Raw genomic sequence first — 16,031 nt, 5'->3', positions numbered from 1 at the left:
ATTCACTCATACAATATGTTTACACTAGTATTATTTGTGATAGTGATTATTTGTCTGAGTTGTGTGTTGGTGCAAAGAAAGTTTCATAGTTATGGATTCAGTTTTACATTGATAACTAAGGGAACTGCAAATAAACAGCAAAACATTCACTTAAATGAGACACAGGATTAAATTGATAATGCAGAAGGTGACAAACAAAATAATTGAAAATAACTTGGGTTTTGTATTTTTCCGATACAGGAAATGTACAGTAATTTTACAAAGAATCACAACCAATTACTTCTTTTTTAATTGCATACATTGAAAATGACAGCCAACCAAAAGTAAAAACCTTCATAATTACAAATTAAGTCTGAATTTATACCGCATCATAATATTGTACTCACATCTTACTGATATCTAGATCAGTTTGGAATAACTTGAGGGTATTTTATCATAGGCCTTCATTTCATAACATTCAAAGGTAATCTGCACCTGATTCAAAGATATGTTGGTCTTTGGAAGAAAATAAAATTGGTACTGCTTGGACCATCCTCTAAAAATCAATAACACCCTGCTTCCTGGAATGATACTGCTCTTCAACAGAAGTTACGGATGTTTGTGAACAGGTTAGTCATTGAGCTAAAACTATTATTAGCTCTGCTATAATTATGTTATCAGACTAAATCACGATAATCGAAAGGAAAGGGGGATAACTAGTCAGTTGTACAACTGAATGCGTCTTCCACATTTAACCCGACCCCTCTGAGTCAGAGAGGTGCAGGGGGGGCTGCCATAATCTTCACGTCTTTGGCACACGGGGAACAGTGGGTTAACTGCCTTGCTCATGGGCAGACTGTCAGCTCGGGGATTCGATCCAGCAACCCCTCGGCTACTGGCCCAACGCTCTAACCACTGTTTAAACCACCACCTGTTTAAACCAAAAGTATACAGTATGCAGAATGACAAATCTACAAAACAAAGTGGAACAAAATTGAACGTTACCTTGGGTACATTTGCCACTCCTTATGTGCAGTCCAACAAAGTTGACATGAAACAATACAAAAGTAGGAAAAATACAAGGAAATGGACACAGGTGCTTGCTTTCTGATCACAATAATTTAAGTCACGGAATAATTAATAATGGACAATACATAACACACTGGATGTTCTTAATTAATTTGCTTCCCGGGTTGAAGCGTCTCTCTCTGCATGGTTGTCACTCCTGTCTTGAACTCAATCAGTGATGTCCTGTGAGCATTACACCAACTTCTTGGCCTCAAAGAAGCTCTTGAGGTGCTTGAGCTGCCAGATGCCAGTGAAGATGAGGATAAGTGTCTGAGCTATAGACCACCAAAGCACATGCTGATTGGTGCTCTCACTCGTCATGCGGAACCGCTCCTCACGATACTATTGAGAGAGAGAGATACACAGACAGTCACTAGATCGTTAAAAGACAAGGGTAAGATGTGGATTCCACAACAGCTTTGTGTGACATTATACAGGTTAAAATAAATGTAAATATTTATTATCCTCTTATGGCTGTGGTGTAGTTACTCAACTCAAAATGTAGATGTTCTCTTTCAACCCACCTGCTGATAGTTCTGCTCTTTCTGGATTTGTTCTACTTGGTCCAGTAATTGTCGAGCTCTCAATTGCAGCTCTGTGAGCTTGTCTTTTGCTGCGATTTCGGGGTAGTTGTTGGTATGTTCACCAACCTGAATATCCAGGTGGACTCTCTAAGATGGAACACAAGGTTAGAATGCCAGACTATGCATATTTACTGCTATGCGACATGTTTTATTTTTCATTGTGAGAAGAAAATGTCCAGAACAAACATTCTATTCATACCAGTTTGCCACCAGCGAAAAGGACCATTTTGGTGGAGTTGGAGTGCAGGCAGATCTGGTGCTCGCCTGGTGTATGGGAAGTAAAGGTGAACCGTCCATCTGACCCATACTGACGAGACAGAATTATCTAGAATAGAGGGTTGGAGAGAGAGACATACCAATGAAACATACGTAGAGGCATTGTGTGTATGAAGATTCATTACAGTTTATGTATGTCTGTTCACGTTTGAGTGTGGTAACCTTGTATCTAATCTTCTCATTGTTTGACTGACCTTAGTATCCGGATCTTTGATCTCCACATGCATTCCAAGGCCAGGGGTGGTTTGGAGGAAGGATCCCATCTGCTTGTCCCACAGCTGGGTCCTGTATTTCCCTGATAATTAGAGAGATGCCAGATGAAAAGGATATTCCTCGCATATTTCATATCAAATAACACGGTGGCTAATCCCACAATCACATACTGTATAATCTTCTCATCTTTTGTAGCTAGCCAGCAAAACATTTTTATTTATTAATACCCATGATATATTTTTTTATCCATCAAATCTAGCTACATCTGTCAGGAAATGAAAGACATTCACGCACTAACTGACTGGATTAATCAAAATAGCCTATGAGCCAGAAACAGCTGACTAGTTAACCAGTTTTAACGTTATCTAACGCAAAAATAATAATTTACCAATAACCATGGTCTCATCTGGAATTTCCTCTATAAAGCATTTTTTCTCCGTCTCTCCAATGTGAAAATAGAGAGCGTAACTTGGAGAGAGCCAAGCAAATAGTATGACAATTCCAGCGCCAGGTGCAGTGAGCATCATGTCAAATCAGCTTTGTTGTCCCCTGCAGCAGGGTCAGTGTAGTAAATGCAACCAGCTGCTACTTTACTTTTATTTTGAAATGATTGAAACCCCGCCGGAAGTGGTTGCACGGGCCTTTTTTTTTTACTGATTCGCACACTACCCAGAATGCACTTCACCGAGACCATTTTCGGTTGTGTTTGTTATGATGCGAGGACATTTCAGCATCTAGCTACAATAACGTTTCGCTCTACACTGTTATAAAAACAGTGATTAGTTGTTGTTTAGACAAGTTGTCTGTGACTGTAGCGTTTAGCTACTTTTTTTCCCAGATTATTATTGCTGTTTGATTCTCGGGAAGATATAGGCATGGCGCAGTACAAAGGTGCAGCAAGCGAGGCTGGAAGAGCCATGCAGTTAATAAAAAAGCGTGAAAAGGAAAGAGAACAACTTTCACAGCTAAAGGAGAAAATTGCTCAGGTCAGTCACTTGTTAGCTAAGTAATAGTATTGCTTATTCACTGCTATCTAGTTACTGAAATATATCAAACGAGCAATCTATAGCCTTTGCGCTAGACTGTTTACAGGAGTAGCCTTAACGTTCCTTGCTATGTGTCCCCCTCTTACTACCTGAATAACTCCTACAGGACAACATGGTCAAGTCCAACATAGACAAGAAGTTCTCAGCTCATTATGATGCGGTGGAAGCAGAGCTCAAATCCAGCACTGTTGGTAAGTATATTATGGAACTTTTTCCATGTCAGACTTGCCTTTTTTAAATGCTGAATGTTTGAATACATAATTGTGAAGAACACAATCTTACTGCAATACGGTCTTCCCTTGTCAGGTCTGGTGACACTCAATGATATGAAGGCCAGGCAGGAGGCTCTTGTGAAAGAACGAGAAAAGCAACTGGCCAAGAAGGAGCAATCAAAGGAGTTGATGCTGTGAGTTACTGTATTCCGCAAGTTACTTGATTCCCTGACACTTTTTAAAAATCTCTTTAATGATCTCTCAATGACCCCTGATTATGGGTGAAATCCTCAGTTGAAAGCTATTGTCAGTGTCTCATCTTGGCTCTCTTTCTGTCTGCCTTCAGAAAGCTGGAGAAGCAGAAGGAGAAGAAAAGAAAGGAAGAGCAGAAGAGAAAGATTGCCAGTTTATCCTTTAATCCTGAAGATGAAGAGGAGGAGAAAGAGGAGACTGAGGAGGAAGAGGAGGAGGAGGAAGAGGACTGTGAGTGGTGTTCATAATAAGTTTGTTGTTTATAGCCACAATACTTGTGTATATTATTGTCTAAGAACAATCAATAAATACTGACTTTTATCTTCCAAAGATTTCCCAGCTAAGAAGAAGAAGCTAGGGAAGAACCCAGATGTGGACACCAGTTTCTTGCCGGACCGGGACAGAGAGGTGAGCCTTTATGTATATACAACCAGTCACACTTATTTTCTCCAAATCAAACCTCCCTTACATTGAGGGAGAGTATTTGTATCTATTAATGATCCCTATTAGCTGCTGCCAAGGCAGTTTAAAATCCAGGTTTACCCCAAGCAGTTTAGTCACAGCCTTATTCTAAAATTGATTGGAGTCCACATGTGGTAAATTCAATTGATTGGTCCCCAAGAACACAGCGGCCTCCATAATTCTTAAATGAAAGAAGTTTGGAACCACCAAGACTCTTCCTAGAGCTGGTCGCCTGGCCAAATTAAGCAATCAGAGGAGGATCTTGGTCAGGGAGGTGATCAAGAACCCGATGGTCATCTTGACAGAGCTCCAGAGGTTCTCTGTGGAGATGGGAGAACCTTCCAGAATTACAACCATCTCTGCAGCACTCCACCAATCAGGCCTTTATGTTAGAGTGGCCAGCCGGAAGCCACTCCTCTGTAAAAGGACTCTCAGCCCATGCGAAACAAGATTCTCTGCTCTGATGAAACCAAGATTGAACTCTGGTCTGAATGCCAAGTGTCACGTCTGGAGGAAACCTGGCACCATCCCTACGGTGAAGCATGGGGTTGGCAGCATTGTATTGTGGGGATGTTTTTTAGTGGCAGGGACTGGGAGGCTAGTCAGGATTAAGGGGAAAGATGAACAGAGCAAAGTACAGAGTGATTATTGATGAAAACCTGCTCCAGAGTGCTGAAGACCTCAGACTGGGGCGAAGATTCAGTTTCAACAGAACAACGACTCTAAGCACACTGCCAAGACAACACGGGAGTGGCTTTGGGAGAAGTCTCTGAATGTCTTTGTGTTGCCCAGCCAGAGCCCGGACTTGAACCCGATCGAACATCTCTGGGGAGACTTGAAAATAGCTGTGCAGCGACACTCCCCATCCAACCTGGCAGAGCAGGAGAGGATCTGCAGAGAAGAATGGGAGAAACTCTTCAAATACATGTGTGCCAAGCTTGTAGCGTCATGCCCAAGAAGACTTGAGGCTGTAATCGCTGCCAAAGGTGCTTCAACAAAGTACAGAGTAAAGGGTCTGAATACTTATGAAAAAATGTCCGTTTTATTTTTAAATACAGTTTAAAAAAATTATATTAAGCTGTTTTTGCTTGATCCTTATAGGGTATTGTGTGTAGATTGTTTCCCCCCTAATCAATGTAATACATTTTATAATAAGGCTGTAACCTAACAAAATGTGGAAAAAGTCAAGCGGTCTGAATACTTTCAGAATGCACTGTACATAGACACACTGGCTTTACTTTATGTCATTGGTAAATATTGAAAAAGTAAGGGGCCTAGACAGCTACCCTGGGGAATTCCTGATTCTACCTGGACATTGTTGGAGAGGCTTCCATTAAAGAACACATCCACAGTATAGCAAGGTGTGTAAAGCCATAACGCATACGTTTTTTCCATCAGCAGACTATCGATTATGTCAAAAGCCACATTTTCACTCAGCCAATCATCAGTCATTTGTGTAAGTGCTTGTTGAATGTCCTTCCGTATAAGCATGTTGAAACTGTCTTTCTTTTTTTTCTTTTTTTTTACTGTAAAATAGCATTGTATCTGGTCAAACACCATTTTTTTCCCCAAAAGTTTACTAAGGGCTGGTAACAGGCGGATTAGTCAGCTATTTGAGCCAGTAAAGGGGGCTTTCCAATTCTTGGGTAGTGGAATTACTTTAGCTTTCCTCCAGGCTCGAGGGCACACACTTTCTAGTTGGCTTAGATTGAAGATATGGCAAATAGGAGTGGCAATATGGTCCACTATTATCCTCAGTAATTTTCCATCCAAGTTGTCAGACCCCGGTGGCTTGTGTCATTGTTGATAGACAGACAACAATACTTTTTTCACCTCTTCCACACTCACTTTACAGAATTAAAAATGACAATGCTTGTCTTTTAATAATTTGATAATTTATACTTGGATGTGTGGTGTCAGTATTTGTTGCTGGCATGTCATGCCTGAATTTGCTAATCTTGCCAAAGAAAAAATAATTGAAGTAATAGGCAATATCAGTGTTTTCTGATGAATGAGCCACCTGATTCAATGAATGGTGGAGCTGAGTTTGCCTTTTTGGCCAAAATGTCATTTAAGCTTCTTCTTTTTTTTACTATCATTCATTGTTATTTCTTTGTTTCATAGTGTAGTTTATTCTTTATTCAGTTTAGTTGCAGGATTTCTCTATTTGCAGTACATTTGCCAATCGGTTGTAACCAGACTTATTTGCCAATCCCTTTGCCTCATCCTCCTCAACCATACCATTTTTCAATTCCTCATCAATCCACAGGGATTTAACAGTTTTTTTTTTTACAATCGTTTTCTTAATAGTTGCATGCTTATTAGTAACTGGAATAAGCAATATGTCAAGTGCAGCATCTGGTTGCTCCTCATTACACACCACGGACCAACAAATATTCTTTACATCAACAACATTGGAATCACTACAAAACTTATTGTATGACCTCTTATACACTATATTAGCCCCAGCCTTTGGAACTTTGGTTTTCCTAGATATGGCTACTGTATTGTGATCACTACATCCGATGGATCTGGATACGGCTTTACAGCACCTTTCTGCAGCATGAGTAAAGATGTCATCAATATATGTTGATTTCATTTCTGTGCTGTTTGACTAGCCTGGCAGGTTGACTGATTAGTGCCAGTGACCTGGTTCAGTTTGTTACCGTTTGAAGCTTTTTCTTGAGTGGGCAGCTTGAGAAAAGCCTGTCAGTATTTAAATCACCCAGAAAATATACCTCTGTTGATATCACATGCATTTCACACATGTTGTCTAGATACTGACTGTTAGCACTTGGTCTATAGCAGCTTCCCACAATAATGGGCTTTAGGTGAGGCAGATGAACCTGTAGTCATATTACTTCAACAGTATTTAACATGAGATCCTCTCTAAGCTTTACAGGAATGTGGTTCTGAATATAAAACAGCAACACCTCCACCTTTGGCATTTCTGTCTTTTCTGTATATGTTATAACCTCGTATTGCTACCACTGTATCATCAAAGATATTATCTAAGTGAGTTTCAGAGATTGTCAGAATATGAATGTCATATGTTAGTAACAAATTATTAATTTCATGAACCTTGTTTCTTAAGCTACATATTTTGAGAACTTTTCTGGGATGCTTGCTTGTTTTCATTGTTTAACCGGGAAGCTTAGCTGAGGTAGATTAGCTCTTGTTATTTCTGTCAGTGCAGGGTGAGCTGCACACAGTGGACTTCCTACTAAAAATCAAATCAAATCATCAAATCAAATTTTATTTGTCACATACACATGGTTAGCAGATGTTAATGCGAGTGTAGCGAAATGCTTGTTCTTCCAGTTCCGACAATGCAGTAATAACCAACAAGTAATCTAACTAACAATTCCAAAACTAATTTCTTATACACAGTGTAAGGGGATAAAGAATATGTACATAACGATATGAATGAGTGATGGTGCAGAGCAGCATAGGCAAGATACAGTAGATGGTATCGAGTACGGTATATACATATGAGATGAGTATGTAAACAAAGTGGCATAGTTAAAGTGGCTAGTGATACATGTATTACATAAGGATGCAGTAGATGGTAGAGTACAGTATATACATATGAGTTGAGTATGTAAACAAAGTGGCATAGTTAAAGTGGCTAGTGATACATGTATTATATAAGGATGCAGTAGATGATAGAGTACAGTATATACGTATACTTATGAGATGAATAATGTAGGGTATGTAAACATTATATTAGGTAGCTCTGTTTAAAGTGGCGAGTGATATATTTTACATCCTTTCCCATCAATTCCCATTATTGAAGTGGCTGGAGTTGAGTCAGTGTGTTGGCAGCAGCCACTCAATGTTAGTGGTTGCTGTTTAACCTGTCTGATGGCCTTGAGATAGAAGCTGTTTTTCAGTCTCTCGGTCCCAGCTTTGATGCACCTGTACTGACCTCGCCTTCTGGATGATAGCGGGGTGAACAGGCAGTGGCTCGGGTGGGTGTTGTCCTTGATGATCTTTATGGCCTTCCTGTAACATCGGGTGGTGTAGGTGTCCTGGAGGGCAGGTAGTTTGCCCCCGGTGATACGTTGTGCAGACCTCACTACCCTCTGGAGAGTCTTACGGTTGTGGGTGGAGCAGTTGCCGTACCAGGTGGTGATACAGCCCGCCAGGATGCTCTCGATTGTGCATCTGTAGAAGTTTGTGAGTGCTTTTGGTGACAAGCCGAATTTCTTCAGCCTCCTGAGGTTGAAGAGGCGCTGCTGCGCCTTCTTCCCGATGCTGTCTGTGTGAGTGGACCAATTCAGTTTGTCTGTGATGTGTATGCCGAGGAACTTAACTTACTACCCTCTCCACTACTGTTCCATCGATGTGGATAGGGGGGTGTTCCCTCTGCTGTTTCCTGAAGTCCACAATCATCTCCTTAGTTTTGTTGACGTTGAGTGTGAGGTTATTGTCCTGACACCACACTCCGAGGGCCCTCACCTCATCCCTGTAGGCCGTCTCGTCGTTGTTGGTAATCAATCCTACCACTGTTGTGTCATCCGCAAACTTGATGATTGAGTTGGAGGCGTGCGTTGCCGCGCAGTCGTGGGTGAACAGCGAGTACAGGAGAGGGCTCAGAACGCACCCTTGTGGGGCCCCAGTGTTGAGGATCAGCGGGGTGGAGATGTTGTTGCCTACCCTCACCACCTGGGGGCGGCCCGTCAGGAAGTCCAGTACCCAGTTGCACAGGGCGGGGTCGAGACCCAGGGTCTCGGGCTTGATGACGAGCTTGGAGGGTACTATGGTGTTAAATGCCGAGCTGTAGTCGATGAACAGCATTCTCACATAGGTATTCCTCTTGTCCAGATGGGTTAGGGCAGTGTGCAGTGTGGTTGAGATTGCATCGTCTGTGGACCTATTTGGGCGATAAGCAAATTGGAGTGGGTCTCGGGTGTCAGGTAGGGTGGAGGTGATATGGTCCTTGACTAGTCTCTCAAAGCACTTCATGATGACGGAAGTGAGTGCTACGGGGCGGTAGTCGTTTAGCTCAGTTACCTTAGCTTTCTTGGGAACAGGAACAATGGTGGCCCTCTTGAAGCATGTGGGAACAGCAGACTGAGATAGGGATTGATTGAATATGTCCGTAAACACCAGCCAGCCAGCTGGTCTGCGCATGCTCTGAGGGCGCGGCTGGGGATGCCGCCTGGGCCTGCAGCCTTGCGAGGGTTAACACGTTTAAATGTTTTACTCACCTCGGCTGCAGTGAAGGAGAGTCCGCATGTTTTCGTTGCAGGCCGTGTCAGTGGCACTGTATTGTCCTCAAAGCGGGCAAAAAAGTTATTTAGTCTGCCTGGGAGCAAGACATCCTGGTCCGTGACTGAGCTGGATTTCTTCTTATAGTCCGTGATTGACTGTAGACCCTGCCACATACCTCTTGTGTCTGAGCCGTTGAATTGAGATTCTACTTTGTCTCTATACTGACGCTTAGCTTGTTTGATAGCCTTACGGAGGGAATAGCTGCACTGTTTGTATTTGGTCATATTACCAGTCACCTTGCCCTGATTAAAAGCAGTGGTTCGCACTTTCAGTTTCATGCGAATGCTGCCATCAATCCACGGTTTCTGGTTAGGGAATGTTTTAATCGTTGCTATGGGAATGACATCTTCAACGCAGGTTCTATTGAACTCGCACACCGAATCAGCGTATTCGTCAATGTTGTTGCCTGACGCAATACGAAACATGTCCCAGTCCACATGATGTAAGCAGTCTTGGAGTGTGGAATCAGCTTGGTCGGACCAGCGTTGGACAGACCTCAGTGTGGGACCTTCTTGCTTCAGTTTCTGTCTGTAGGCAGGGATCAGCAAAATGGAGTCGTGGTCAGCTTTTCCGAAAGGGGGGCGGGGCAGGGCCTTATATGCGTCGCGGAAGTTAGAATAACAGTGATCCAAGGTTTTGCCAGCCCTGGTGGCGCAATTGATATTCTGATACATTTTAGGGAGTCTTGTTTTCAGATTAGCCTTGTTAAAATCCCCAGCTACAATGAATGCAGCCTCAGGATGTATGGATTCCATTTTGCAAAGAGTCAAATAAAGTTCGTTCAGAGCCATCGATGTGTCTGCTTGGGGGGAATCTACACGGCTGTGATTATAATCGAAGGGAATTCTCTTGGTAGATAATGCGGTCTGCATTTGATTGTGAGGAATTCTAAATCAGGTGAACAGAAGGATTTGAGTTCCTGTATGTTTCTGTGATCACACCACATCTCGTTAGCCATAAGGCATACGCCCCCGCCCCTCTTCTTACCAGAAAGGTGTTTGTTTCTGTCGGCGCAATGCGTGGAGAAACCCGCTGGCTGCACCGCCACTGAAAGCATCTCTCCAGTGAGCCATGTTTCCGTGAACAAAGAACGTTACGGTCTCTGATGTCCCTCTGGAATGCTACCCTTGCTCGGATTTCATCAACCTTGTTATCAAGAGACTGGACATTGGCGAGAAGAATGCTAGGAAGTGGGGCACGATGTGCCCGTCTACGTAGTCTGACCAGAAGACCGCCTCGTTTCCCTCTTTTATGAAGTCGTTTTTTTGGGTCACCGGCTGGGATCCATTACGTTGTCCTGGGTGAAAGGCAGAACACAGGATCCGCTACGCGAAAGTCATATTCTTGGTCGTACTGATGGTGAGTTGACGCTGATCTTATATTCAGTAGTTCGTCTCGGCTGTATGTAATGAAACCTAAGATGACCTGGGGTACTAATGTAAGAAATAAAACGTAAAAAAACTGCATAGTTTCCAAGGAACGCGAAGCGAGGCGGCCATCTCTGTTGGCGCCGGAAGTGTAATACTAGGGCACACCGCCTCAGTGCTAACAGTATAAATCTGGTTGATAGGCACATGATTACTGCATACAATAGCTGTAGGATCAGCCGAGGCATTCGGGGCAGTCAGAGGGACATGATATGAGGTTACTTACGTTGTGTCTTCCAACGCCCCTGGGATTATGACAACTCAGCAACACCAATAGTTGGGATTAATTGAGCTGCACCTGGGCCATTGATAAATCATTGTCTCAACGCAGCCTGATAATGGTGTAAAAAAATCCAGGAACCCAAATGATTTGGGAGGATCCCATCCTCCTTTATAAAACAAGCTTTGTTTCCAGAATGTATTATCATTGTCAATAAATGTTACACCCACAGAGCTGCAATAGTCTGGTAGCCAGTTATGGGAGGTTGAAACGTTCAGTGCCGTGATTTGGCTGAGGGCCAGATATTATGGGGAGTTTGTTGGTGTCAAGCAGAGACCCAATCAGTTCTTTAAAATCCATTTCCAGCTGTTCTGAGTGGCCCTTCATAATGTTCTTGAATCTTTTTTTTTTTTTTTTTACCTTTATTTTACTAGGCAAGTCAGTTAAGAACAAATTCTTATTTTCAATGACGGCCTGGGAACAGTGGGTTAACTGCCTGTTCAGGGGTAGAACAACAGATTTTGTACCTTGTCAGCTCTGGGATTTGAACTCGCAACCTTTCGGTTACTAGTCCAATGCTCTAACCACTAGGCTACCCTGCTGCCCCATCCTACATGAACTATGATGGCCTCAATTTCCTTTTTCTCCCGGGACTGAGTCATTTCTCACCATTGAACTGCCCAATACAACGGCCGGAGAATGGGATGGAGAAATCTGCCCATTCCTACCCCTTTGACTCCTGTCCATTATGCACAGGGTGTACACTATATAAATGTGCCTTTATACACACACAGGGCATACACTATATAAATGTGGTATGTGGGCATACATGCATATATATACACACACACACACACACACACAACCGTTCAAAAGTTTGGGGTCACTTAGAAATGTCCTTGTCTTTGAAAGAAAAGCAAAAAAAGAAAATGTGTCTGTCAAAATAACGTCAAATTGATCAGAAATACAGAGTAGACTTTGTTAATGTTGTAAATGTTGTGATTTGATTTGAAATGACTAATGTAGCTGGAAACGGCTGGTTTTTAATGGACAGCTGAAAACTGTTGTACTGATTTAAAGAAGCAATAAAACGGGCCTTCTTTAGACGAGTTGAGTATCTGGAGCATCAAATAAAATCTCATTTATTCATATAGCCCTTCGTACATCAGCTGATATCTCAAAGTGCTGTACAGAAACCCAGCCTAAAACCCCAAACAGCAAGCAATGCAGGTGTTGAAGCACGTTGACTAGGAAAAAATCCCTGGAAAGGCCAAAACCTGGAAAGGATTTGTCAGCATTTGCATTTGTGGGTTCAATTACAGGCTCAAAATGGCCAGAAACACAAAATTTTCTTCTGAAACTCGTCCGTCTCTTCTTGTTCTGAGAAAGGAAGGCTATTCCATGTGAGAAATTGCCAAGAAACTGAAGATCTCGTACAACGCTGCGTACTACACCCGTCACAGAACAGCGCAAACTGGTTTTAACCAGAATAGAAAGAGGAGTGAGAGGCCCCAGTGCACAACTGAGCAAGAGGACAAGTACATTAGAGTGTCTAGTTTGAGAAACAGACACCTCACAAGTCCTCGACTGGCAGCTTCATTAAATAGTACCCGCAAAACACCAGTCTCAACGTCAACAGTGAAGAGGCGACTTCGGGATGCTGACCTTCTAGGCAGAATTCCTCTGTCCAGTGTATGAGTTCTTTTGCCCATCTTAATCTTTTATTTTTATTGGCCAGTCTGAGATATGGCTTTTTCTTTGCAACATTAACAATGTCTACACTGTATTTCTGATCAATAAGATGCTATTTTAATGGACAAAAAAAAAGGACATTTCTAAGTGACCACATTTTTGAACGGTTGTATATACACACACACACACACACACACACAGAGCCCAGGTTATGCACTATATAAATGTCGTGTGTGTGTGTGTGTGCTTAAAATGTGTATATTATTGGGAGTGCAGGAGGAGGAGAATCGGCTTCGAGAGGAACTGCGCCAGGAGTGGGAAGGAAAGCAGGAAAAGATCAAGAGTAAGATTTTGATTACACGCGACAATCACACATGACGATTACATCCAGTGCTCTTTTTATATTGGTCCCTATGGTAATGATGAGCTTAAATGAATAGTTCACTACCGTTGCCATGATAATGACACTTATTGATAATGGCACATCTTCTGTGCAGGTGAAGAAATTGAGATCACGTTCTCCTACTGGGATGGATCGGGGCATCGTAAGACTGTCAAGGTACAGTAAGAGAGAACCGGTTGCTTAGCAATGGATGTGCTGCCGGAAAGCAAATGGAGCCATACATTAACTTTGGTTGCATGAGATACACCTGTATACTATAGCATGTATCAGTGTGCACTGTTGTGTGTTTACTGCAGATGAAGAAGGGCAATACCATGCAGCAGTTCCTTCAGAAAGCACTGGAGGTCTTGAGGAAAGATTTCAGTGAGCTCAGGTAAGAGTAGATGTGACTGAAGTGGTGGCTTTGGTTTTATCTAGGCGGGTGTGTATTCACTAGAAAACAGAAGCAAACGAAATGAAACGGGGAGGGACCCTACCTGAATTTGTCAAGTAAAAAACTTTTAAGCGTTTTCATCGCAAAGCATTTTCCGTTTTGGAGTAAACGGTTTCCATTGTAAAAACGTTTTGCGACTGTTTGCTACATTCTTCGTCTAATGAATACACCCGAGGTGCCCATTGGCACTAACATTTTATAGGATTTCCCTTTAATGTTATTCTTTATGAAGGAAGGTGGTAAAAGGTTGGGGGGTCTTTGTAGGGCTGCTGGTGTCGAGCAGCTGATGTACATCAAAGAGGATCTGATCATCCCACATGTGAGTGCTGCTGTACATTGATTTGAACTATTATAAATGTCTCTTCTTCATATTAAACTGAACAATTGTCTCTGTTTTATGTTCTAGCATCACAGTTTCTATGACTTCATTGTGACAAAAGCTCGAGGCAAATCTGGTGAGCCAGTGGTGACTTCAAAGGTCATCTAAAAATCGACGTTATATTTAAACATTTATGTAACTTCACTGATGGCATTATATAAAATATATATGTATGTGTGTATGTATGTATGTGGGTGTATTTTTATTTTTTTTATATATACTTTATTCCTCTACAGGTCCACTCTTCAGCTTTGATGTCCACGATGACATTCGGCTGGTGAACGACGCCACTGTTGAAAAAGACGAGGTGAGGAGATCCATATTGTCTTAATATTCAATATCCAAGTGTGTTTTGAATCCCAAGTTATTTGCCAGTGCAGCAGCGTTAACAACAATGAGTGTCCTTGGTGTGTCGTAGTCTCACGCAGGTAAAGTGGTGCTGAGGTGCTGGTATGAGAAGAACAAGCACATCTTCCCTGCTAGCCGCTGGGAGCCCTACGACCCAGAGAAGAAATGGGACAAATACACCGTGAGTGGTGATCTCTAACCTTAACACACTTGTCAATATCTACGTAGGAATATTAGAATTGCTTTCTTATAGTTTTATCAAACTATCTGATTGGTATTCTAGGTTTATGTAGAGTGTGATGTAATGTGTTCCTCTACATTATTTCCTGCTGTGGCCAATCACAACGTCACGGTGTACAAATGAAACAGCAAAAGAATGTAGCATCATTGGCTGGATAGATCATTGTGCATTTTAATGGCTTGTGATTTATACCCTTTTCTAACTTTTGGGCCGAAACGAACAGGATAGTTTCATAAATAATCTCCACGTGACATTGTATGAGTGTCGATGCTACAGAGCTGCAAGCATATGGGCCTGTTCACTTTCAGCTGTTAGTTAGTTCATAAAACATGTAGGAAATAGCAAATATAGGCCTATTATCAATAATTGAATCATTATAGCCCAAAACCTTTATAAATAGGTAAAGAATGGATATGAAGTTGAGAGGTTTATCGTAAAACATGCAGATGATGCAACATAAATTAAATATATATTTTTTTATTTCTTGTTTTTCAGATCCGGTGAAAGTATTGTCTTCAGGTTCTTTCTGGACACACATTTTTTCCCCATGTTTTACTGTTAATGTATTGTCAGAAGCATTTTACTTTCACATTGATAAACTATATTAACTTTAAATCATTAAGTTTCTCTTCATTGTTACTCCTCAACTTTTTTTCTTCTAATTCCCCAAAGTGTTGTTGCCTAACAAACCATAGTGATTTCTTTACTATAACATAACCATTCTGTTTATGAAATATTACTGCTTTAATTTCTATGAAAATGTGTGATCCCAAATAATTTAAAAAAACAACACAAAAAAACAAAACAAACCTACACTTGGATGCTGTTCACTATGTTAATTAAATTCGATCAACTTTACTAATTTATATTATTAAAAACAACATTTTTATTTGGCCTTGTTTATTGTAATTTGTGTCCTGAATGTGGTTTGTTTGGCATCTCCGTTACTATTGTAAGACTCTGCTGTTAAAGATAATTGAAGAAATGGAACAAAACTGTCAACTTGCCGTTTGAGCTACAAAAGACACCCCGGCCTGCAAGTTGCCCATCCCTGCACATAGAAGAGGAATCGGGCCGTATCCTTCTGGACCACGACTTGTTGACTTGATATTAACTTTGGGCAATATTTTGGCAGCTTCACTGTTTCCAGGTCCTCTGGCAAAGTATACAGGTGAAATGCTAAAGAAATGCTTCTATTTCTGGTGCTATACACTTATATGCCAGGTTTTTATCATTAGCATTGCTGAAATGTTACCAGGGCAACTGCGACCAGTGAAGGATGGCCATGCAGGATTAAAGAACCTGGATAAGTGAAGGATGGCCATGCAGGATTAAAGAACCTGGATAAGTGAAGGATGGCCATGCAGGATTAAAGAACCTGGATAAGTGAAGGACTTTTTAAAATAATTCATTGTAGAGTTGATTTAGAGTAGAACTGTGATTTTTTTTAAACTGTCGTTTTTACCCTCGTATGGTCATTTCTCCCCTCTGTAGGACGTAACAATATGCCATTTAGCAG

General features: G+C 41.7%; 2 protein-coding genes across 2 annotated transcripts; one reads left to right on the top strand and one right to left on the bottom strand.

The window, feature by feature from the left end:
- Window positions 1-271: 271 nt before the first annotated feature.
- On the bottom strand, window positions 272-2,697 carry LOC135503914 (transmembrane emp24 domain-containing protein 4-like). Its single transcript, XM_064922101.1, has 5 exons — window positions 2,509-2,697; window positions 2,102-2,202; window positions 1,831-1,956; window positions 1,572-1,718; window positions 272-1,389 (listed from the first exon to the last, which is right to left on the bottom strand). The coding sequence occupies exons 1-5, from the start codon at window positions 2,645-2,647 to the stop codon at window positions 1,240-1,242; spliced, it is 663 nt and encodes a 220-aa protein (XP_064778173.1). The 5' UTR covers window positions 2,648-2,697; the 3' UTR covers window positions 272-1,239.
- An 89-nt stretch (window positions 2,698-2,786) lies between these two features.
- fam50a (family with sequence similarity 50 member A) lies at window positions 2,787-15,406 on the top strand. Its single transcript, XM_064922098.1, has 13 exons — window positions 2,787-3,106; window positions 3,273-3,357; window positions 3,473-3,572; window positions 3,725-3,861; window positions 3,962-4,038; window positions 12,985-13,051; window positions 13,206-13,267; window positions 13,408-13,484; window positions 13,809-13,863; window positions 13,951-13,999; window positions 14,160-14,230; window positions 14,342-14,452; window positions 15,008-15,406. Exons 1-13 carry the CDS (start codon window positions 2,996-2,998, stop codon window positions 15,014-15,016), a joined length of 1,011 nt encoding a protein of 336 aa, XP_064778170.1. The 5' UTR covers window positions 2,787-2,995; the 3' UTR covers window positions 15,017-15,406.
- Window positions 15,407-16,031: the final 625 nt, after the last annotated feature.

The sequence above is a fragment of the Oncorhynchus masou genome, chromosome 18 (assembly GCF_036934945.1).
Source record: "Oncorhynchus masou masou isolate Uvic2021 chromosome 18, UVic_Omas_1.1, whole genome shotgun sequence".
Classification (NCBI taxonomy): domain Eukaryota; kingdom Metazoa; phylum Chordata; class Actinopteri; order Salmoniformes; family Salmonidae; genus Oncorhynchus; species Oncorhynchus masou.
Note: the sequence above shows the minus strand (reverse complement) of the source record. Positions and strands in the feature narration are given on the sequence as shown.

What these genes read in the sequence shown, in the direction of transcription:
- LOC135503914 (XM_064922101.1), bottom strand. Translation starts at nt 2,647, where the DNA reads ATGATGCTCACTGCACCTGGCGCTGGAATTGTCATACTATTTGCTTGG. An exon ending in TCAAAGATCCGGATACTAAG is followed by an intron (nt 1,957 to 2,101) that starts GTCAGTCAAACA and finishes CCTCTATTCTAG; the next exon opens with ATAATTCTGTCTCGTCAGTA. An exon ending in TTTTCGCTGGTGGCAAACTG is followed by an intron (nt 1,719 to 1,830) that starts GTATGAATAGAA and finishes GTTCCATCTTAG; the next exon opens with AGAGTCCACCTGGATATTCA.
- fam50a (XM_064922098.1), top strand. Translation starts at nt 2,996, where the DNA reads ATGGCGCAGTACAAAGGTGCAGCAAGCGAGGCTGGAAGAGCCATGCAG. An exon ending in TGCCGGACCGGGACAGAGAG is followed by an intron (nt 4,039 to 12,984) that starts GTGAGCCTTTAT and finishes TTGGGAGTGCAG; the next exon opens with GAGGAGGAGAATCGGCTTCG. An exon ending in AAAGATTTCAGTGAGCTCAG is followed by an intron (nt 13,485 to 13,808) that starts GTAAGAGTAGAT and finishes GGGTCTTTGTAG; the next exon opens with GGCTGCTGGTGTCGAGCAGC.